The sequence below is a fragment of the Topomyia yanbarensis genome, chromosome 1 (assembly GCF_030247195.1).
Source record: "Topomyia yanbarensis strain Yona2022 chromosome 1, ASM3024719v1, whole genome shotgun sequence".
Classification (NCBI taxonomy): Eukaryota; Metazoa; Arthropoda; class Insecta; order Diptera; family Culicidae; genus Topomyia; species Topomyia yanbarensis.
The window spans coordinates 164,707,886-164,732,776 of NC_080670.1; the positions used below are offsets into that span (position 1 = coordinate 164,707,886).

At 45.9% G+C, this 24,891-nt stretch overlaps 1 protein-coding gene across 1 annotated transcript; it reads left to right on the forward strand.

Annotated features, from left to right (window-relative positions):
• The first annotated feature begins 281 nt into the window (after positions 1 to 281).
• LOC131680207 (polycomb protein Pcl) lies at positions 282 to 21,769 on the forward strand. The gene is made up of 7 exons (XM_058960930.1): positions 282 to 431; positions 17,644 to 18,582; positions 18,646 to 18,751; positions 18,968 to 19,336; positions 19,394 to 19,620; positions 19,685 to 20,480; positions 20,544 to 21,769. Exons 2-7 carry the CDS (start codon positions 17,687 to 17,689, stop codon positions 21,210 to 21,212), a joined length of 3,063 nt encoding a protein of 1,020 aa, XP_058816913.1. The 5' UTR covers positions 282 to 431; positions 17,644 to 17,686; the 3' UTR covers positions 21,213 to 21,769.
• Positions 21,770 to 24,891: the final 3,122 nt, after the last annotated feature.

A 24,891-nucleotide genomic window follows, 5' to 3' on the forward strand; every position in this document is an offset into this window, starting at 1 on the left:
ATTATAACTACTAGATGGAGCAGCGACATGCGACCTCCAGTAGTTATAATTTCTTTTGTTTATTTACATTGCACGATTGGTCAGCTCAATAAGGCATTTTTAGCTTCACACTATTCGTTTCTCTCCCTATTCTCTCTGTATCAAACAAAATATCTGTCTGGCATCCCTAGCTAAAAGGAGATGTGAACCTCCATGTTGAGTTACCCTTCAAAAACAATTTTTTTCGTTTTTTGCCTCCTTTCTTTCTTGCCTGTTCTGCCAAACCAGTGAGAAGATGAGTGTATAAGCAAAAGTGTCAGTGAAAAAGATGGCAACCGCTGTTGCTGCTGGAATTTTCAATTAATATTCTCGGAAAAACTGCAGTTTTCCGTGGACTGAAAGAGTAATTTAGTAGATTTTCTGCTACTAAATGGAAATCTAATTCGCTAAAGGTAAGAATATTTCAATAGGCTAAGTAAAAGAACAATTTCCGAATGGTTCGAGTCGCTCTAGTTCGGTTCTCGGTACGTGTGAAAAAAGAGAAAAAAATGAAAACTTGATTCCGGGCGCCAATAGTAGTGACTGCCGAGTGGGCCCCAAAGAAAAAAAATGTAATATTCAAATTTTCCATCGCGAGTTTAATTCATGGCTCGGACAGAAGTGGCTGAAATTGCATAATTAACGCTACATACATTTCGGTGGTTTGTGGTTAATGGGGCTTACGTGTGTGCAAAAGCAGCACAAGAGCGCACAGGCACCACAGCCCATCGCCAGCGAAAGAAAGTGTGGAATAGGAAGAAAATCGAAAAATGAAATTCCGCTGTACCAGAGTGTTCATACGGAGCATGTCGGCCCCCCATGTTAATTAACCGGGCCCAAATACCGCGAACGCAAAGCGCAGCAGAGTATTGAGTGGAACGAGGTATAGGAGTAGTAGGCGTCGGCTCGATCACATATCGTTCTTGTGTCTTGCCCACCAATCCGTAGCTGCTATAGTTGAAGCTTTGCGGAATATTATTCTACTCGAAGAGTGAGCATGATAAACATAAAAAAATCTTCCGATTCGTTTTTTTCGAGAAACGGTTCTTTTTATAACATGTTTGTTTTATTTTTTTAGCAAATATGGTAATTGTAGTTTCCCTATCCTGGTGATTAAATTAATAGAACGCCTTATTCTTGAGCGTTTTTTCAAAACGTCATATCTGCAATGAGTTACTCTCTGTTTATACTTTCTCTTTCGATTTTTACGGCGTCACTATAACACTTTTCACTTATTTTACAGTACAGATCGAAAGACGGTGGTTTTAACTAGCATATTATGCAAAGAGTTGAGGGATAAAAGTTAAAGTGACCGAATTATTAACAGAAGAGAAAGTAAACAAAGAGAGTAACTCATTGCAGATATGACGTTTTGAAAAAACGCTCAAGTATTCACGTTCACAGTCCAAATAACTGTGAATATACCGATAACTAATTCGATCGTGAACCGACAAATGGGCGAAACTAACAAATATACACAAACAGAGATTTGATTAATATCTGAAAGAGGAGTAAAAATACTGTATAAAAAATATAAAAACTCATTTATAAATATTTCACACTTCATGAAAATCAATAAAAAACAAAACGGCCAACTTTCAACTGTAAACAAAAAGCCAGGCGGGTTACGCCTCTGCATTTCTATGGTAGTGTATACAGGCGAAATTGACAGCATCATTGTTTACGAGGTCCGTAAACAGAATCGCCCTAAACAAAAACCAAGTGCTTGTTACGCCCAGGGAGAATAACAAATTTTCCCCTCCAGCGAGCACGGCGAAAGCCACATTTGATTTTTGTTTTTTGGCGACACTGCAGGGCGAAATTGAGAGTCGTCAAAACAAGAGGGCGACTCAAAAATGGCCTAATCAACATTTCATAACAACACTCGGCGAAATAATCTGTTTTCAATTTTATCAACGAAAACTTTATTATATAAAACATTTTAGTTATGCTTCCGAAAACTAGTATTGTTTCAAAGTGTTTCAATACATTTGAAGGCGCAGTATGCAAACACTGTTAAAATACGATTTAATTTTCTGAACCGAATTTTCAAAGCTATTTTTCTCGATTCGATATCCTTGCGACTTCGGCCCTTTGGTCGATATCATCTGGAATTACAGATTTGGCATCATAATAAACACTGGGCCGTTACAAATAGTTTAGTTGATTTATCTATTATTTAAGATTTCTATTCGCAACGTTGAAGAATAATGGGATATGATAAGAAAGAATACCGCTTTGGAAATTATTGTTTTGGGTTGGTTTATATTGGCAAATGAACACTAAACGCAAACGACCAGCATAATAGGGTACAAATTTAATAATAATATTTCTATTTACAATAATATTGATTTAAAAATCTGGCTTCACCTGTTTTTGATCCTCAGTTTATAGCTCAAAGCATTTGGCATGTTTACCTTCGAAGCTTCCAAAATAAATTCTGCTTTTGAAATTTGCAAATTCTCATTTTAGTGATTTTTATATTTTGAAATTTCTCATTTCATATATGTACTTATTTTGCACGGTATCCTGCTGTTAGTAATTGACATTGACTCAGGTCAAGGAAAATGAGACTAACATGAGTGACGAAAAATAAAAGTCACGAGAATATATCGGAATATAAACATCGGATATAAACTTCAAGCATGAAGATCGCACTGGGGCTCTTTGGTGTAAGACTTGTTTAACAAAATGCCTTTGTTATTAAAATTGGAAAAAATATATCCATTTCTTATACATCCATTTCTTTAACCGACTTTTAATCTTCAATGTAACGATATAGAGATTTACCTGCGAACTATTTTTTAAATTTTCTATCTTCACTCGGGACCTGCCAGTTACTTAGGTATTGACACAAGACGTGTGACTGCTTCAATTATACTATGATTACTAAAAAGGTGCTAGTTACTGATGAGATGGATTCAAAACGCAAAATCCAAGTTTATTTATTTGAGTTAGAAATTGTGAAATAGTGAAGTTCGAGTGGCTCTACTGCAAGTGAAAAATAAACCCATGGTAATAAACGTCTTTCCGACGGAGTATAATTTAGAGCTCTTCCACTGGGTAGTGTAGAGCGCCTATAAGTCATATGGGAATCGAGAAAGAGTCTTCGGCAAAGTAAAGGTCGTTTCCACTAAGATCCGGTAGCAGCTGTAGGATTGTTATTCAACCAAACTACTGTTAAATGCGCTTATTGGTTTGTTGTCATCCAATTTATGCACCAACGTAAATCACGAACATGGTCTTGACAAAATCTTTCAGTTTTCAAGATGGTTTTTTTCTGAGCCAGCACGCAGAAAAGCTATCTGCGCAAATATCAAGAAAATCGCAAGTTCGTGTCGGATTCTGATAAGACGAAGTCGAAACGCAAATTCAATAACTAATTTAGTTATAGATTTTATGCTCTTCACGCGCAAATGTGGCTTTAAACAATTTTCTCAATGGAGCAAAAATAGTGTTTACCAAAATTGTTCTCCACTAAGAAGAAATGTAGCATAGCGCAATTTTGTGATAAAACCTGGCTTCAAATGAATTTGACACTGCAACTAGCCAAACAGTTACTTTTGAACAACTAAAATGAAAATTCGAAAAACAAATTCTGAAAAGTTTCTTGCATGACAAGCTGAAAACATTTGTAACCACAGGTACCATATAACGGTAAACTTGTGGGCGAGAGTTTCTAAAAAACGATTATTGCCTTTCCCCAGTAAGTATGCAACTAAAACGTTGCTCTGACTGGAGTTAGTCAACTGTCATTACGCTAAGGTAGGGCACGATTGCTTGACACGAACAAAATCATTATTCATTGTAATCCATCTAACTGCCTTCATCTACTCCCGATATAAACATACTGGTCGATTGTAAAACTTGTTAGGAAAGTATCATCGATCCCAGAATTTCATTTCTAGTGCCTCAGTGCTTCGAAGAAAGTTGGAAATGGCATTGTGCAAAGACTAAGGGAAGGCATCAAAAGAAAAGTGCGCGCAACAGCTTGTGGATCCGAACCCATATAGCATAATACAAAGTTTTGATGTGTACCTCAATTATTTATTTTCATATGAAAAAATTAAATTTCATTTATATTTTTATATAAAAGGATGAAATTATATGAAGGACTTGGTGTTACTATTTTGTAGCATTTTTTGTATGTCTCGGGTTTGGTGTGAAAGGCCCAATGTTTTTATCTTAAATACGTTTATTTAGGCCCAAATGCTGTAGCTTAACGAGGCCGATAATTCATTTTTTTAATTACATATCACATGTTAGTGGGGGAAGGGAAAGCCGTATTTGGGGGCGGCTTGCTCCCCTCTTATGTAAGTAAAGGAAAAATCGCAGGGGCGAGGGGAGGGTCGATATTTCGGATAATTATTGGCACTCCGATGCTGTCATGATGTTCTCTATATCATCTGCATGTGAGGTATGTCATGAGGTCCTGGATAGACGGTTATCAAGAAGGGTATGCACCGAAGACTCGTGAAGCAATGCCATATTGTAGATACAGGGATAGGTTGGTGAGATTATACTGTGAATGAGAGAGGGGAAAATGTATTAAACTTGGACATCAATAGTTTTCAAAAATATATGGATAAGAAAAATATAGGGGTGGTGGTCACGGCTTGCCAGGACGTCCCGGACTGGCACACAGGGTGATCTACCTCGGGCCCGAAGGGAATCTATTAGTTGGGACCTGGCAACACAGTACTCTGCGCACAGCCAAACAACATGCTCGATATCGTGATAGCCGTTCTCACAAACACAATGATTACTTTCAGCAAGCCCTATACGACGGAGATGCGCGTCAAACGAGTAATGGTTGGACATGATCCTTGACATCGTACGAATAAAGTCCCGGTTCACATCCAACCCCTTAAACCAAGCATTCGTTGATACCTTCGGGATAATGGAATGTAGCCACCGTCCCAGATGCCCATTGCTCCATGAGGTTTGCCAACTATCGAGCGTCCTCTGACGAGAGATACTGAAAAATTCGTTGAAGCAAATTGGTCTTTCGTAAGTGTCGCCTTCTAATGCGCCCACCTTGGCTAAAGAGTCCGCCTTCTCATTGCCCGCAATAGAACAATGTGACGGGACCCAAACCAAGGTAATCTGGTAAGATTTTTCAGATAAAGCACTCAGATATTCCCGTATTTTCCCCAGGAAATACGGTGAGTGCTTTCCAGGCTTCGCCGCACGGATGGCCTCAATAGAGCTGAGACTATCCGAAACGATGAAGTAATGGTCTGAGGGCAGGGTGTCAATGATCCCGAGAGTATACTGAATGGCAGCTAATTGTGCGACGTAAATTGAAGCAGGATCATTGAGTTTGAAAGAGGCAGCAAGATTTTCGTTGAAGATACCGAAGCCTGTGGCCCGTCGAGAATTGATCCGTCAGTGTAGAACATTTTGGCGCAGTCGACTTGATGGTATTTGTTATAGAAAATATTTGGGACCACTTGTGGGTACTTCGAGACTCATCGTATGGGTCGAGTGCATGCAACCCAAGGCAATACGCAAACAGCGATACTGGACTCTCTCTAGTTTGATGAAATGTATGCTCGCAACGGAGCGAAAGCACAAACATCCGTACTCCATCACTGATAGTATCGTTGTTTGGTACAGCCTGATTAGGTCTCCTGGGTGGGCACCCCACCATGTTCCGGTTATTGAACGGAAAAAACTGTTCCTTTGTTGGCACTTCTGTTTCAGATACCTAATGTGACATCCCCAGGTACCTTTTGAGTCGAACTATACCCCGAGATATATGAATGTTGAAGCCTGAGCAATAGTTTGATCCATTAATTGAAGCTGTAGTTGCGCTGGTTCACGCTTCCTAGAAAATACGACTAGCTCAGTTTTCTCCGTGGAGAACTCGATACCCAGCTGGAGAGCCCAAGCAGACAAATTGTCCAAGGTATCTTGCAGTGGTCCTTGCAAGTCGACGGCTTTGGGACCTGTAATAGAGACCACACCGTCATCTGCAAGCTGCCTTAGGGTGCAGGAATTGACAAGACATTCGTCAATGTCATTCACGTAAAAATTGTAGAGGAGAGGGCTTAGACATGAGCCCTGGGGAAGGCCCATATAGCTAAATCGTGATGTCGATAAATCACCATGCGAGAAATGCATTTGTTTTTCAGACAACAGGTTTAGCAAAAATTAAAATTGGTGAAAGACCATGCTGGTGCAACTTCTCTTAAAGAATGTTGATAGAAACTGAATCGAAAGCCCCCTTAATATCCAAGAATACTGATGCCATCTGCTCTTTGATATCATATACCATTTGAATTTCTGTTGAGAGCAACGCAAGGCAATCGTTCGTCCCTTTGCCTTTGCGGAAGCCAAATTGTGTATCTGACAGTAAGCCATTTGTTTCGACCCAATTATCGAGACGAAACAAGATCATTTTTTCGAATAACTTCCGGATACAGGGCAGCATTGCAATCGGACGATACGAGTTGTGGTCGGAGGCTGATTTTCCTGGTGTTTGGATGGCGATTACCCTCACCTGTCTCCAGTCATGTGTGACAATGTTACCCTCAAGAAACCTATTAAATAAATTCAACAAGCGTCTCTTGCCTGAGTCTGGCAGATTCTTCAACAAGTTGAATTTGATTCTATCTGGCCTCGGGGCTTTATTGTTACATGATAAGAGAGCAAGTGAGAACTCCACCATCGTAAACGGTGTTTTGTTCGCGGTATTGTGAGGGGACGCGGCGCGGTAGATTTTCTGTGCCGGGGCGGAATCCGGACAAACTTTCTTGGCGAAATCGAATATCCAACGGTTTGAATATTTCACGCTCTCGTTATTACTGTTTCGGTTTCGCATACGTCGGACCATGCCCCAAAGAGTGCTCATCGATGTTTCTCTTGTTAACCCGTCGACAAACCGGCGCCTGCGTTTCTTAGCTTTCATTAAATTTTTCATTCGCTTTTCTAATATCGCGTACAGTCGATAACTAGCAACTAACCCGTCGTTCCGGAAGGCTTTATACGCGGCAGCTTTCTCCGCGTACACGTCTGAGCACTCTTTGTTTCACCACGAGTTGGGAGAACGTTTTTGGGTGTTCACGTCGGGTACTCGTTTCGTCTGAGTTTGAATCGCGGTATCGAGAATCGAGTTGGACAAAAACTTATACTCTTCCTCCGGGGGAAGTACCTGTGTCGAATCCATAGTTTCGGATATCTCAGCAGCGTAGTTCTTCCAATCAATGTTTCGTGTGAGGTCATATTGAACATTGATTGGTGCCGATGGTCTTGAACCAGTGGTGATTGCAATTACAATTGGTAGGTGGCCACTACCGTGGGGATTAGATATTACCTTCCACTTGCAATCTAACCGTAGTGATGTCGAGCATAAAGATATGTCCAGTGCACTTGCTTGCACAGGTGGTCTAGGAATCCGTGTCATTTCCCCTGTGTTCAGAATTGAATTGAATATTGAAGTTGTCACAAAGGTCTTGATTTGTCGAAGATCGATTATCGTCGTACAGACAGCCCCACCCCGTACCGTTGCAGTTAAAGTCTCCAAGAAGCAGGCGGGGCGAGGGAAGGTGTTCAATCACGTTGGAGAATCTTCGATATCCCATCATGACCCTAGGAGGAATGTAAATAGAAGCAATGCAAAGATCTTTGCCTTTGATTGTTGTTTGACAAGCGACAACTTCAATGCCTGGCGTCGAAGGGAGGTTGATTCGATTGAAGGAGTAGCACTTTTTGATCGCTAAAAGTACCCCTCCATATGAGTCTTCTCGATCCAAGAGGATAATGTTAAAATCGTGGAAGTTGAGGTTTATATTACAGGTTAGCCATGTTTCACATAGGGAAAATGCATCACAATGATTGTAATTTAGCAAGTGTTTTAATGAATCAATTTTAGGGATAATACTTCTGCAGTTCCACTGTAAAACAGTGATCAAATCCGTGATTCCGTCTAATAAGTTAGCCATCGAAGGATACGATCGCTGCAAGGAGGGGCCATTGTTCAGTCAACTGTTCTAAAAATTTTCTTACAGTTGGTAGAATAGCAACCACCAAGCTTTTCAGAGGATCGGTAATGTTGAAAGCTGTGAATATCCAGTCCACAATGTCAGAAAATTTAAGGAATCCCGTTTTGGGTTGAGTTTCTGACTTTAAAATGGGAGCACTTGGGATTTTTGGTGCCTCGGGGAGTGCTGGGAACTCCTGGTTGTATCTCAATTTCCTAAAACCAGGAGGTATTATCTTCGGATTTGTGGCAGCACTTCCAGTCGATGAATTATTTTTATTTTGTACCCTTGTTTGGGACAACCTAGGACCCTTGCGAGGAAGTTCAAGTTTGATTAGGTCTTTTGCTAGAGTTTCGGGTCGTTAGAGGCGTTATCGTCAGTTGGCAAGAGAGCGAATGGGTTTTCGGAGAAAAGTGGAACAGCTCTTTTAAGCATTTCTGCGTAAGAGCGTCTGGAGCGATCTTTGGCGGATCGCTTCAGTATATCCGCAATCGGAACAATTCATGACCCGCGGTACAAACAGGCACACAGGTAGACGAGCTCCTCCCACTTCAACGTAGCTCGGAAGTGGAGATCCGGCGAAGGTTACGCGAAACAAGTCTGATGGATAGTAAGTCCCATCTTCGATGGACTTTGCCTGCAATTGCTTGCACTCCAAAATCTTAACTGATTGAAGGTTGGGGTCCTTAAAGCGGCCAACCACATCATTCATCAGATCATCGACAGTTAGACCCGCATCACTTACCACACCGTCGATCTCCACATCACGAGAAGGGATTGGCCTGTTTCAAGTCAGTAACGACTACGCACAGTTTATCTGACTGAACCTTTTTAATCTCGGTTACGGCCGAGTAACGTTTTGTCAGCTCCCGCGCAACAGTTATACTGTTTAACGGTTTACGGACCAGGGATCCATCCTAGTAAACCTTGACTTGCGGTGGCTGTGAGACATTGGGGGAAGTGGATCGTCCATAACATCATCTGTCTCCGATTCAGATAGTTGTTCCACTTCTCCAAAAGATTCATTTTTGGAGGGGGATCCTTCTTCTTGATCCATTTTGTTGCGGGAGCAACACGCTCGACCGCACTATTTAACTTAAATCAAAATAAAAAAAAAATCAAAAACAATAAAAAAGAAAAAAATCGATACGAAAAGTAAAAAACAAATCACTTCACCAGTTGGTTCCTGATGAGCTGGTAGGTGAATTGATCCTTCGTTTCTTTTATCCGTCACCCGCGTGACCTTCACACAGTAGAGAGCTGGTATAGCTCGTCTAAACAAATCCGTCTTTCAGGCAAGAAAACTGTTTAGTAACGCACTACACTGCACTACATGACACAATTTAACGTTTATAATGTTTATAGTCCAGCCCTTGCTGGGATAAACACCTTCACCGATATCGCCTAACTCAAGTTACAACAAACAACGCGCGTGTGTAAACTGAAAGGGCGCTCGGTTACGAATGAAAGGGCCAATGTTGGAAACTACCGTGGTATAACTAGTCTATCTACAGCATCCAAGATATTTGAAATTGTTGTAAGCACTTTCGTACTCTCGCGCTCAAAATGTTACACTTCCTCCGATCAACATAGGTTTATGCCCGGACGATATGTAAGCACAAATCTTCACATCAACTTGCCTCACGTAGATGGAAGAAAAGGCACAAATTGATCCAGTGTACACGGATTTAAAAGCTACATTCAATTAAATTGATTGTCGAAGGTTGCTTGGCTCTTGTGTTTCCTCTCAATTTGCGAACAAATCGCGAGTTCCTCAAGGTAGCAACTTGGGACCCCTAATGTTTGTATTATGCTTTAACGATGCTGCTTTGCTGGTTGGTGTGGGGTGCAAACTGGTTTACGCCATTCATTTGAAATTGTACCTCGTAGTACTATCTGGATAATTTGTTAGCTGGTATTATAGAAAATGGCTATTTTTTTATTTTGATTATTGAGGTTTAAACCATAGCGTTATTCGCCTCTTTTCGGGTTAGAGAAATCTCTTTTGGAAAAATCTTTTACCCAAGGTGTGAGTCGCTTAGCACAAATCGAATTGTGCTCACAAATAAACACGATGTGCCATGGTGTTCAGTAAAACAAAAGCAATGGTTGCTATGATTACTTAACTACACTTTGTTGACAGTTTTGGAGTTGTCAGAAGTGTGCCTCATCGTGCCACACATTGTGGTAACAAGTGAAATGATCGTGTATTACTGTGAATCGTAATCTTATATCGTGTTATCGTAGGTGATACAGTGTGTATGGCACATTGTTCTAAGCGACTCACCCCTTGCTTTAACCCTATATGCGGTAACTCCGCTAGCGAATGACGGATCCCAATAGTAGCATGTCTGTAATAACATACGTACATGGAACTATTGAGAACCAGAGCTACAGGTCCAAAGCCCTGGTAAAGGAGGATGGTTGTGATGATCCGGGCCGAGATCACCACGTAAAGCAAGGTAGGGCATAACCCCAATTCCAAGGCGTGAAGCGACCCGTGCCGAGGGATGAGTGATCGAGGGGGTGAAAAAGATGCTCGATCGTTAACGGAGCCTGTGGGGTACCTGGGCAACCCCCACAGTAAGCGTCCCTTACCACGCTAATGCGGAGCTCTGGCGTGGCGGACATATATTTCTCGCGCTACTCGTGGGACTATACATGGAGGCAAATAAAAATAAAAACAAACAGACGGAGGTGCCAAACCCCTTCGCAAGAGGTGGTTTGGCGAGGTCTCCCCCCCGTGGGGAGAGTAGTGGAGCGATGAGTGCTGCACCCGAAAGCACCAGTGACCCCCCAGCAGCGGTAGGCAATACCCCTACCAATGCATCGGAGGGGCCAATAGCTGCGATGCGCAAAGTAGCGAAGCAACTCGATTCTATAATCGACTTCGCTAGCGCAAAGCAGAACATAGCCAAGGAGTTGAAGTTGAGCCTTCTGGAGCTCCGGAAAGCTGTTCGTGTCGCAAGACAGGAACAGCAGGCATATGTTGAGAGGGTGGAATGTCGGGAGAGGCCCGACAGAGAAACCCAGACAGTGGCCTCCAATAGGGAGGAAAGAGAGAAGGTCAATAGAGGTTCACAGACAGTGGCCTTTACCTTCTACGGAGCAGCCACGTCGATCGGAGCGGCGACCGAGTTCCCCTCGAAGGGAAAAGGAAAGGGCAATCGCAAGACGGCATCGAATGCGAAGCGCCCTAGGAAGTCGCCAGGAGAGGGTGCCAAAACCGACACCACTCGGCGTGCAACCTTCAAGGTCAAACGCCGCCTGGGTGAGGTAAGCGAGGGCGAGAGTGACCTCGCTGTGGAGAGCGATGGTACCAGCAACCCGACACGACCGGGGCAGGGGGGCTCAAACCCCTGGACGCTGGTTACCAAGAAAAAGCCGGCACCGAAACCGGAGGTACCGCGGCCTGCGAGGAAGGCCAAGGACAGAGGCGAAGCCTTGTGGTTAAAAACCGACAAGGACAAATACGCCGATGTCCTTAAATCGATGAAGGCGGCCGAAAGTCTCTCGGCCCTTGGGCAGGATGTGCGTAGCGTAAGACGCACCAATACGGGAGAGATGCTCCTGGTGCTGAAGCGAGGCGCACAATCAAGTGCAGTATATAAGGCCTTGGCCCAAGAGGTCCTTGGTGAGGGCGCCCAAATCAGGTCGCTAGGTGCGGAAACAACTCTCCAGTGCAAGCACTTGGACGAGTTCGCGACCGCAGAAGACGTCGTCGCAGCCGTCAAGGAGCAATGCGGCGTCACAATCGAGCGGGCCTCTGTGCGATTGAGGGACGGACCCTCTGGCACCCAAGTAGCCTACCTCAGGCTACTGAATGCGGATGCCAAAAAGGTAACCGAGAAAGGGAAGCTGAAGATCGGCTGGTCGGTATGCCCTATTAGTATACCCCAGCCGCCTTCAGTGGACAGGTGCTATCGGTGCCTAGAATCCGGCCATAAAGCTTACGAATGCAAAGGCATAGACAGGAGCAAGCTATGTCGTCGATGCGGCGAGGAGGGGCATAAAGAGCGGGGGTGCACTAAGGCATATAAGTGCCTTATCTGCACCGCTAAGAAGCAAGCCCATAAACATGCTATGGGCGGACCTTCGTGTCCCTTCGGCGAGTTAAATAAGAAGAAGCCGTGAGAGTCACACAGCTAAATCTTAACCATTGTGCAGCAGCCCAACAGCTGCTGTGGCAGTCGGTCTCGGAGTCGAGGACAGATGTCGCCCTCTTATCAGACCCGTACAGCATCCCTGCCGGCAACGGCAATTGGGTGTCGGACGGGTCTGGAATGGTGGCAATCTGTACAACGGGAAGGTTCCCGGTTCAAGAGGTAATACACCCCTCCGCCGAGGGTGTGGCGATTGCCAAGATCAATGGTGTGTTCTATTGCAGCTGCTACGCCCCACCAAGGTGGCCAATAGAACAGTTCTACCAGATGATCGACAGGCTCTCGTCGGACCTCGTGGGCCGGAAACCGGTAGTAATAGCGGGAGACTTCAACGCTTGGGCAGTGGAGTGGGGCAGCCGCTGTACAAATAGCAGGGGTCAAGCGCTAATGGAAGCGTTTGCGAAATACTGGTGGAGTGCCGAGATTGCAGCTCTACGGTCAGCCTGTCTCAGAGCTAGACGTAGGATGCAAAGAGCTCGCACCGAGGATGCAAGAGAGAACCGCCGTGAAGTGTTTCGAGCTGCGAAATTAGCCCTTAACAAGGCTATTAAAAGCAGCAAGAGAGCGTGTTTCGACAACCTGTGTGAGAGTGCCAACGCGAATCCGTGGGGTGACGCCTACCGGATTGTGATGGCCAAGACCAAAGGGGGCTCCTCACCCCCAGAACGGTCTCCGGACCGGTTGGCAACGATTATCGAAGTACTCTTCCCGTCTTGAGCCACAAGCCCCTGGCCACCTGCACTACGAGACAGTGCGGGCACGGTCGAAATGGTGGCTCCAGTGACGAATGAAGAACTACTCGCAGTGGCTAAATCCCTAGCAATGAACAAAGCTCCAGGGCCGGATGGAGTTCCAAACAACGCTCTCAAGGCAGCGATCATAGCGAACCCGAACATGTTCAGGCTAGCTATGCAGAGATGCCTTGACGAGTGCCGTTTCCCCGATAGATGGAAAAGGCAGAAACTGGTGCTGTTGCCGAAGCCCGGGAAGCCGCCAGGCGACCCATCGGCGTACAGACCAATCTGTCTGATAGACACGACTGGCAAACTGCTTGAGAGGATCATCCTCAACAGGCTCACCCCGTACGCGGAAGGTACGGACGGTCTGTCAAGCAACCAGTTTGGCTTTCGAAAGGGTAAGTCCACAGTGGACGCTCTCAACTCAGTGATAAATACTGCCGAGATAGCGATCCAACGAAAAAGGCGAGTTATTCGATACTGTGCGTTAGTGACACTTGACGTGAAGAACGCATTCAACAGCGCAAGCTGGGATGCCATCGCGCTCTCGTTACACCGGCTTAGCCTACCGGTGGGTCTGTACCGGATCCTGGAAAATTACTTCCAAAACCGCGTACTGATATACGAGACCGATGCCGGTCAGAAAAGGGTTCCGATTACCGCCGGAGTCCCGCAGGGCTCGATCCTAGGCCCGGTGCTATGGAACCTCATGTATGACGGGGTTCTGAGACTGAAGTTCCCTCCTGGGGTCAAGATCGTCGGCTTTGCCGACGACGTAACCTTGGAGGTCTACGGGGAGTCAATTCCTGAGGTAGAACTAACCGCAGAACACGCGATTAGCACGGTGGAGGAATGGATGAGCGCGAGAGGCCTGGAGCTCGCTCATCATAAGACGGAGGTAGTTATCGTCAACAACCGCAAGTCGGCACAACATGCAGTTATCCATGTGGGAGAAGTCGCGATCACTTCACAGCGAAGTCTGAAGTCTCTCGGAGTCATTATAGACGACAAGCTGACCTTCGGCAGCCATGTCGACTATACGTGCAAGAGAGCGTCGACTGCTGTTGCGGCACTATCGAGAATGATGTCCAACAGCTCAAAGGTGTGCGCCAGTAGACGTAGGTTACTGGCAGGCGTTGCCGTATCTATCCTCAGGTACGGCGGCCCGTCATGGTCAAGAGCACTGAGGGTAACCAGTTACCTACAGAAACTGGAGAGCACCTACCGCGTGATGTGCCTCAGAGTGATATCTGCCTACCGCACGGTATCACACGATGCATCCTGCGTGATAGCGAGCATGATGCCAGTCGGGCTGGTCATTCGGGAAGATGAGGAGTGCTTTGAGCTACGTGGAAATAGGGGAGCCCGCGAGCGCACCAGGGTGACCTCGGTCGCCAGATGGCAGCGTGAGTGGGACAACTCCTCGAAAGGTAGGTGGACCCACCGGCTGATACCTAGCATATCGAGCTGGTTGGGAAGACCCCATGGGGAAGTTCACTTCCACCTGACACAATTCCTGTCAGGCCATGGCTGTTTCCGTCAGTACCTCCACAGGTTCGGACACGCGGAGGTCCCAGTCTGCCCGGACTGCCCAGGTGTAGATGAAACTGCCGAGCACATACTGTTCGTATGTCATCGGTTCGACGTCGAAAGAAGAGCAATGCTTGACGTCTGTGGCTGGGACACAACCCCGGATACCCTTATTCAGCGGATGTGTCAAACGGTGGAGAAGTGGAACGCAGTCTCGGCTGCTACCATCCAGATTGCCAGTAGGCTACAGGTAATCTGGCGAACCGAGCAACAGACGGCGGGCACGGCTAACTAGTGATTGGTTAGTTGGAGCGAAAAAGGCCAAGCGCAAAATAAGAGAGTGAATGGTCTGTTCATGCCGAGGTAGGTTGGCGCAGCGAATGGCAACCGCGTAAGGGGTAAACCCAGCCACCCCGAAGCAAGACAGAAGAGTGAGTGTATAGGCGTATAAGTGGACTGCCTCATGCCAAGACGGGAGGGTCGTAGCGTAGTATGTTGGAACTAAGCTATCGATGCCTCATGGCGTGGCAGAGGAGTGAAAGGGTGAGCATCCAAGTCAGTCTCACACTGCATGTTAAGGGTGAGCATAAAAGTCAGCCTCACAGGTTGGTAGAGGCTAGCACAAAAGTCAGCCTAGCAAGGAATGAAAAAGGTGAGCACAAAAGTCAGCCTCGCATGGTATGTCAGAAGTGGGGCCTAAGAAAAATGTCCCACATGGGATGCCAGAGGGAGTGACAAAGGTACAATAGAGTGGCACGTTTGAGAGTGAATCAGGTGATAGGGTGAGCACCCAAGTCAGCCTCACATGGATGGGTAGGGCGAGCACAAAAGTAAGCCTAGCAAGGAATGAGTAAGGTGAGCACACAAGTCAGCCTCGCATGGAACGTAAAAGGTGAGCACAAAAGTCAGCCTCATGTGGGAGTGTTTGAGAGTGAATCAAAGTGTGATTGAGAGAGCACCCAAGTAAGCCTCATACAGGATGTATGATCGCGTGAGTGAGAGTGAATGAGTACAATTAGTACAGCCATCCCCCCAGAAGTAATACCGAGAGGTAGTTCCTGGGAGGAATGATGGCGGAGCCCAATGGAGTTTAGTCGGTATTAATGGCTGGTCACCATTCGAGTCCGACACGCCCCCAGTGCACCCCGTGTGGTAGATTGGACGCTACCGTTAGCACGTGTACTGGGCTAGGACATAAAGGTCTTCTCCATTGTAAAAAAAAATTAAAAAAAAAAAAAAAAAAAACCCTATGTGCGGGGTTGGGAATCGAACCCAGGTGAGCTGCATACAAGGCAATCGATTTACCAACTACGCCATACCCGTCCCCAATGGCTAATTATTAGCATTATAAAATGCCAAGTTATAGCTTTCCACCGCATGTTCAGTCCGATACGTTACGACTACCAAGTCGATGGACAAAGACCCACTAGAGTTAGTTGCGTCTGTGACCTCGGCGTTTTGTTGGATACGAAGCTAACATTCAATCAGCATCGCTCATTTAATTTAGACAGCCATCCTACAACTCAGTTTCATTTGTAAAATCGGCCGGGATTTCAAGGATCCGTGCAATAGTCCAACTAGCGAAAATCCAGTTAAAAAATGAGCAACCAGTGAATCACGACTGTATTTGAAAATGCTTCCTTGATTTGGAGTCCTCATCAGCTTACATGGATTGAACGGGTGCAGAAAAGAGTTGCCCGACTCGCACTACGAGGCCTTCCATGGCGGAATCCTCTATACCTTTCACCGTATTCTGCTCGATGTTGCTTGATCGGTCACGACGACACACTGGAACAACGCAGAAAGCTAGTATTTGTAGCACAGCTACTCAACAGTGAAATTGACTTCCCGAAGATCAACAGTGAAATTGACTACCCGAATAGCTCCTGCTATTCATTAAGACTATTTTTGTCGCATAAATTAAAATCAGTATGACCGTTTCAGAAACATTTTGAAGAATAGTTCTGAGGTTTCAAAGCGGGGGTTTCATTTCAAAATTTTCTGCTCGAATAGATTCACAATATGCATATAACTGCCGTTGTATTTAACAAAATAACTACATTTCCATACCAGTGGAAGGGAAGTAAAGCCGTTGGGCCCGGTCCATGTGTTGATGGGCCGATATCTAGGGTCCAGATGGTAGAGTTATCTCTCTGGCGTCGTTGATAGATCTATCTAGATTCTAGCCGATCGGTAATATGTGCAGCAATTGTGTATGCAATATCGAACAATGCACGACTAGTTACTCCAATAACGGGAATAATGGCTTTTGTAAAAGCATTGATTATCTGGGCCAATAATAGGTCCGTGCAATTCGACCGGCCTCGTTGCAGCAGTTGATCATTTGTTTCGACAGATTTCGCCGTCGATTACACTAGTTTACACCATTTCTAAACTGGTGGTCCGTTTTAATGTGACATGGTGCGCTAAAACTTATAATGAAAGCCAAAAAAATGCAGTAGAACAGGTTTTGAGTTACAGTAAAAAAATAATTTCACCTTGGGGAACTTGGGTTGCTTATCTATCCTTCCGGCCATTATATGACATAGTAGATACACTTAATATGTGTATCTACAAATGCGATATGATACTTGGTGCAGAAAGTGCACCAATTACCTGACAATCTTCTTTCATTTGATTGTCTGCTCAGGAAATCATTTTCCGTACCCAAATATCACATGTGACGCCAGTGATAAATGGAGAAAACGACGAGGATGGTGAAGAGCAGCGGGTACAAGGCCAAGTGCTTCCCGGATGGTACCAAAATTATAAGCAAAGGGAACGTAATGGTTATGTTCGGGGTCTAGAAGCAGAGCATTTCGCATTCATTTTCATTTTTTGTCTTTTCATTTGTTTCTCTTGCTACAATATATGCAACTCGGTGCAAGTAAACGTGACGGCCAAGGAAACGGAAAGCCAATAGCCCAAACAGATCAGGAACAGGAAGGAGGACTACGAACAAGGAAATAAACACGGAATGTAGCTAGAGAAATTCTTTATTCAGTGTTATCATTATCTCACTTTTAGATATTTTGCGACTTAGTCCGGTCTGACTTAACGCCGACTATGATATGTGACAACTGAGACATGTCTAATATAGGAAAATTAATTATATTAGCAACAGTTGAAACAGATTACCTCTTGCTTTAAATTCTATTGTTCAGCATCTTCCAACACTAACCTCTCTTTCTCAATCTTTATTTCAAACAGCCGTTCATCCGTAGCGACAGCACCTACCACAAGCCCCGCGGGGATGTCCACCAGTGACGGAGACCAATTTCTAGCTCCTAGTTTGTTGTCCTCGTCATCTTTGGCTCGTTCTCACGCGTACAGACACACGGAAACGATGGTGAACAATTCGATGGTATCGGTCAAGCCCTCCTCTGCGGTCGCCTTGGAGGGGGCGGATGTGTACCACTACAAAGAACCTGGTGAAATGCAAACCAAGCAGCAGATTATCATCCAGGAGTTTCTTAACAGCAGTCACACAGGATCTTACGTGAACCACCACCAGCAGCTCTATCCGCCGACAGGTAGCGCAAATGGAAGTCCTTCGAGTACAATGAACAACAGTTCCATAACGATTTTGACATCTCACCAGAACAACTCGCCACCGACCAGTGGGTTGACAGCGAAAAACCGATCCACCATGGTGCTGGACCGCATCAATATCTGTATTAATAATCATTTCAATGAACCTGCGCAGTTGGCTGGTTTGGCGGATGTTGGAGGTGCAAATTCAATTAAAGCGGCGAATGAGAAGCGGTCCAGCACAGATTTGGAACCAGATTCGACAACTTCTTCGCTAGGACAGCTTCCGGTGACACCGGAGAAAAATAGAACCGAGTTTAAACTGCAAGAGGACGTGCTGGTGGAACACAAGGATGGTCGGTTCTACCTGGGAACCATCATTGCCATCGGCAACAGCCAGTGTCTGGTGCGGTTTAATGATAATACAGAATGTTGGTCCGATTTTCGGGAGCTGACAAAGTTGAGCAGCAATGAGACAGACGATTCACCGGCCTGTGTAGTTTGTAAGCAGCACAATGCAGTCGATAGTGTGGAGGTGTGTGAGAATTGCGGGCGAGGTTATCACATCAAGTGTATGGATGGAAACTTCGAGCGAAATGGATATTGGTTTTGCCGGATGTGAGTTGGTTGCCTTAAGGAGGGTTGTGTGACACGGTATTTTAATGGTTTCTGTTGTTTCAGGTGTACATCGCCGAATGGCAAGAAAAAGGACATTCGGTATGTCTGTTCCGGTGTGTTGTCTGAATCATTGGATCCATTGACCGACAAGTCGCAGCTGCCGTATGATGTGAGTGTTGTAAAATATTTAAATCATTTGCACTTAAATCTCTTGCAGTTACATTGTTTTCCATTTTTATGGTTGATTTGTTCAATATTTATTCTCGAGTTCATGAGAAAATGGAATAAATTTAATTTTCTTAACAAAACTGCCTTTGCCTAAAATTGAAAATATGTAGAATTAGAATGTGTAAATTTATTAATGTGCCATTTTCCGGATTTACAGATAGACCAGCTCACTTGGGACGCCCAGCATCTGACAAACACCGAACAGCACTACTGCTACTGTGGCGACGATGGCAACTGGCTGAGAGAAATGATTCAGTGCTGCCGCTGTCAGCAGTGGTTCCATGGACGGTGTATTCGAAGTCTGCAGTATCCGATATTCCTGGGTGATCGGTTCTATTTTTTCATTTGTTCGATCTGCAATCACGGTCATGAATTTGTCCGACGGTTGGAGGTCGGTTGGTCAGATCTGACCCATCTGGCACTGTACAATTTGATAGCTCGGAACGGCAAGCGCTTCTACGATGTGACTAAAGCTATAGCGTCCTACGTGGAAGACAACTGGAAGACACTGCAGATGCCGGATCAGGTAGAGTACAGCTTGAATCCATTTGTCAATAGGGATACTCAAATAGTTCAATTTCAGATGGCCAAACTATCACCGAATGCAAGAAAAGAAATCCTCACGCAAACGCTAAACAACGACAAAATGCGTTTCAAGTGTGCAGCTGAAGGAAGCACACTATGGACACTGCGAATACCGCAACCACCGAGCCCACCAAATGTGCTACTTCTGCCAGGGCAAATCATCACCGAGCACATCCTGACACAGATGTCCAAAGAGAACCGAGTCTATCGATTCCTACCGAGAGTGTAAGTATTTTCAATCGCAAATGGAGCTGAGCAGTATGTAGTAAATCAACGTACTCCTTTTCAGCGCTCTGGAGAAAGCCTTTGTCAATGACGCTCTAAGCCGGGAAAAAATGACTGGCGTCAACTACTGCTCCCCGTTGGTGTCGGAAGACGATGCTTCCGACGTGTCCGACGGTACAAATCCAGAGGAGAATAGTTCCGAATTCGAAGCTGCAACCGGTGCTGGCACCGGTGAGCTTTTGATCACGCGTGGCGGCGAAGGCTGCGGTTTGGCCTCCATTAACGGAGCGATCGTCGCTGATCCAGCTCGACAGAACAGTGTTGCAATATATGCCAGTACAGGGAAAAAATCTAGTTCAAATTTAAGTGATTCGCTGTTCAGTTCTAACGCAAAGGACGGATTTCAGTTTGGGCCCAGCATCGGCATAGGGTCGAAAGCACAAAGTGAGACGGGAAGTAACATCAGTGGTGTCGGCAATCGGAGAGCGTTCAAAACGAAATCGAAGAAAACCGAGAGCGATAAATCACTAGACATTTACGATTCATCGGATGACACCTCGAGAAACACGTTGGATTTGATCATACCTCATCCCAAAGATTTCAGCGGGAAAAACAATCCCTTTCATCAACCGGCGGCAGCTACCGGTACTACAGGCGGCAGTACCGTCGGTACAGGGATAACGAAAAGCAACGAAACAAAAGACTTAATGCAAAAGGCTAGTACCAGTAATCCTAATCAAATAAGTAGTAATCTAGTGAACGGAGAAATGCGTGTGGCACGAATCGTCAAGCGGAGACTCAGCGCTCGGGATATTCTGAACGGATCAAAGTACAAACGAAGAAAGTTCCGAAAATGTTCGGTAAGTCGTTAGAAGATTTCCCATCAAGTGACCCTATTTAATCATGCGTCATTCTTTCCACAGGTCATTGGGACTACATTAACAACCATTCCTACTTCTTCTGCTCCTGCACCCGTGCTGGGTCAATCATCTACACTGATTGCATCGCTTTTCTCGCAACCAGTGGACAGCAGCGGCTGGACAAGTCAAATCGTACTAAATCAGTTGCTGCCCTCGTCCTCCTCCTCAGGAAGTAGCACACCACCCAGCTGTTCCCATTCCGCTAACATTCAGCCAAATATGATGGTTCCTCAAACAGCGCTGTCTGTCTCAACCGCAACCACTGCCAACTCGTCGTCATCCTCTCCAGCCACCCTCCAACTGGTGCCAAACAGCCAAGCACCATCCAAACGTAGTCCCGCCCACGGCCGAAGGCTTCGGCAGCGCCAGGAGCGCAACTATGCAGAGTCATCTAGGCGTCCAAGTGTCGCGTTTTCCAGCGGTACAGCAGCGACGGATGCGCTAGCAATCAGTGAACCCTCTTCGCCCATCAAAAGTGGACCGCTAATCGGTGCGGTTGCCAGCGGATCCAACGGACCTGATCTACAGTCGTCTTTGAATTTGTACTTCGGTGCCGCTCATCGTATTCTCAGTGGTGAAAGGTTTGTCATCAAGGGCAAACGGGTAGCACTTTCCGGTAAGGTGCAGTACCTCATCGAGTGGGAAGGCTGCCCGGCGGCGCAGGTAATGTAAGTTTTATCATGTCCTAATATCCAAGCTAGATGCAGGTATTTTATGAAGGGAAAATTAACCAGGAATCAGGTATCAGGAATAGTATCTGGATTTTAATTAAATTGTTTTGGGTGTTTTAAATTATCCTGTTTTTATGAGCGGCAGTGTGTATAGCAGAGATAGGAACAGCAAGAGTTGGGGGTAGGTTAACTATTAGGGGGATATTTGTTCGGGGCATACATCAATACACTTCTTTCCGTAGTTGGCACAATGTCGCTGTGTCCCAGTCTCCGGTGCCACATGTGCTAGCATTCGTTATTGTGCTGTTTCCTATTGACAAGAAGGGAATAACCGGCTGCATTAGTAGAGACCAAAGATCCGATAGTCATTGTTAGACGGAGACGTTGACGCGAGCCAATCGAGTATTACGTTACATTTTCTTTTTTTTGCATCCAAGTGAACTATCTATGATCGCCAGTCAGTCCCATGTAGATAGAGAATCCCAAATAATCCAAATAAGTAACTTTTCGCATGTAACACCATGAGTTGTTCGCGCAATTATAAAAAAGTTGGAACAATTGCGTAGGACGCCAGAAATTTATTTTTGGAACAAGTATTGCCAGATTTCAGGATGTCATGTTCATGTTTACTGTTGGGGGGGAACTATAGTAGAGATCTGCTTCGATCAACAGACACAATCAAATTGCACCAAGTTACATAGCTCCGATTCAATATCTGCTCGAACACCTTCTCTCTCAGAATCACCATTCCTTCGGAAGGGAAATAAAACCATTGGTCTCGGTTTATGTGTTGGTGAGCTGATATCTAGTGTCCAGATGCTGGAGTCCCCTTTCTGGCGTCTGTGATATTTAGTCAGGGCGGGCAGTCTGGAATTACGCAACGATCATATCTGAAAGCAAAGTACGTTTTAGGAATGAACCAGACTAAAAATGTTTCCAACCTCTTGAAGCACTGGGAGACACTTGCTCTTCACTCAAGGTTCTTCATTTATTTTGAACTGGTCCTTCAGAAGATCACTATATACGTCTGAACAAGATCCTTCACTGTCCCCCAAGAACCATAAACTATTTTTAATCTAGTCCGTTGAAAGGCTTTCTCAAAGCTGATTAGGGTAATGACATCGTCTTAATTACAATTTTGGCGAGCACAGTATCGTCGACTACACAAAGGCAAAACACTGTCCCCATGGTTCACGGAGCGTGTCAGGCTTCATGTGAGGCAATTGGGACTCTTGTTAGTCAGGTTTTCTGTGAGGCAATTGAGGTGGGGGGGGGGCTGTGCTCATGCGATTTACTGGTGCCACGACGAGCCTAAACTGGTGGTTTGTCGCGATCGGTGCTACCCGTCGAAGTCCCCAACTTTGGAGCTAGCCTAATCCGGAGTTTCCTGACGAAATGATGTCTTCCGAAACCGTTTACGAACGCATTATTCTTGCCACGACGGTTCCCCGTAGAGTGGCGAGGCCGGTCCAACGATTCCGCTCAGAGGACTGCTTCCGGTTCACTTGAGCCCCGACGACTCAAGCCAATGATTTGCTACTCTAACAAAGAGTGGAAGATTTTCCGAAACTGAACGAAACTACTCGAGCAGATGCCGAGTTCGATCCTGTAATTCTGGGTAGAGGATGACTTCCAGTTCACAGATGCGCGCCGGCCATTTGCCGGTGCTACTTCACGATCTACGCCCGACCGTGGACCTAGCCTTCTTCGGCGGAGAAATTTTCCGATATCGAACGTTCTCTCGAAACCGTTATCTTGAAGCTGCTCGGTCAGTTGCCGAGGTCAGTCCTGCGATTCCGAGTGAAGGATGACTTCCTGTTCTCAGGTACCCCTACGAGCCACCGCCGATGATTGGTTCAGCTCAGTCCAGTTCCCAGCTGTGGATGTAGCCTACTCCGGTTGTGCAACTGAATCGTTCCAGCTATCAAGTAGACAACCTCTGATGAGAGTGTTAGATACGCGCTGGACTCCCGCATGGCCTTCAGCCTGAACGTGCTGTTCAATCGAGATCTGTTCCTCTTCGTCTACGCAGGTCTCCAACTCCCGGTCGTTATCTCCTAGTCACCTCTTGTGATTCCATGGTAATCTATGCAAGCAGAGAGACCATGCTAGGATTGATACTATCCTTCTTGAGAATAGTCCATCGGAACCTAGTACCCATCGGCTTTGGTGGCGAGTTTCGAACGTACCCGGAGGCATGCCGGGTTTTTCTGGGACGGAGGGAACTGCGCAATTGGCCTACTCGCCATGGCACACCTTTCACAACTGTTTGGCTAGTTAGCTTCGAGCGGCTAACAATCGCATTGACAAAACTGCTTACGGATTTGTGCAACTTTTTATAGAGATTCAGCAGACTCCACTGTGCATCCCCACTATATCCTACGCAAGCTCCCGCTGCTCATCCGGGGCTGCTTATTTTGGTTATTCGCAACCTACCTACACTGCACTACAGGTCATTGGTCCCGCCCGATGGTTGGCAGTTGAGCGTTCCACGGCGGTTTCTTTAGTAAGGTTTAAAAAGCTTCAAGGTTCTGTTATTTTGAAGCCTCACTTGATCCAAGAAATGGACCGACATCTGAGCCATTTAGTTCTCAACTCTTCTTGCTTTTGGTCTCCATCTATTACGTCGCCATTAAGCTTTCGTCTTAGTGAGCCATTTAGCTGTGAATTTCATGAGCCATTCAGCTCCTGCTCCCGTAAGTCGTTCAGCTCCCAACCTTATCAGGATCTACTCGGGTAGTCCCCGACGGTAAACTCACCCTACTTCGACTGAAAGCTCCCTGACGGTGGAATTTCTGTCGGTACCGATGTCTGTCAATTAGAATCTACCCTACTGTGAATTCCTTGGCGGTGGATTTATACCGGTGCCGATGCTTTTTTTTCGTAAGCCATTAATCTCCCTGCTTCTCCCGATCTACTTGATCTAGTCCCTGGTGGTGGACCTAGCCTGCTCAACGACCAACCAGTAGGTGCTGCGGTCCATCTAGCGAATCTAGGTGAAGCGTAGCTTCCGGTTTACTGGCGTCCCAAAAGCCCTCAGCGGGTTGTTCAACGCGATCTACTAGATTTAGTCCCCGGTCGTGGATCTAGCCTACTCGTGAGCCACCCAGTAGAGTGTGAAAGACGATCCGGCGATTCCGATATAGCCTAACATCGAGTTTGCTGGCGCCCCGATGATCCGAACCCGGTGCTGCGTCGCCTGCTCAAATGTTTCCTGGCGGTGGACCTAGTCTACCTCGGCAGAGAGTTCTCAGTCGACGAATTTTTTCCCGTACCCGATTTGTTGTTCCCCAGCGACTTTCTAGTCGGCGCCGCTGCTTTGTTACTCTTTTAGGCACGTCCCCTACAGCTCGGAGAGTATACACGTCACTACTCTGTTAACCGCATCCCAGATATGCTCATCGTGGCACTACGATATTGTCGACTGTCACGCCAGACATACCCCTTCAATTTTTTTGGAATAATGGCATTCGAAGAGGACGTGTTCCGGTGTCTCTTGCACGTTCACACGCTCCGTGCAAAGGGGTGACGCAGCATGTCCAAACCGATTCAGGTACTTCCGGAAGCATCCGCGCACGGACAAAAACTGTGTCAAATGGAAGTTCACCTATCCATTCTTCCTATGCACCCACGCCGACACATTTGGGATGAGTCAGTGGGTCCACCTTCTATTTTTCGCA

Bases quoted from the DNA above. Each gene is read 5' to 3' on its own strand.
- LOC131680207 (XM_058960930.1), top strand. From the start codon at position 17,687: ATGTCCACCAGTGACGGAGACCAATTTCTAGCTCCTAGTTTGTTGTCC. The intron at 19,337-19,393 runs GTAGAGTACAGC...GTTCAATTTCAG, and splicing joins CACTGCAGATGCCGGATCAG to ATGGCCAAACTATCACCGAA. The intron at 20,481-20,543 runs GTAAGTCGTTAG...TTCTTTCCACAG, and splicing joins GAAAGTTCCGAAAATGTTCG to GTCATTGGGACTACATTAAC.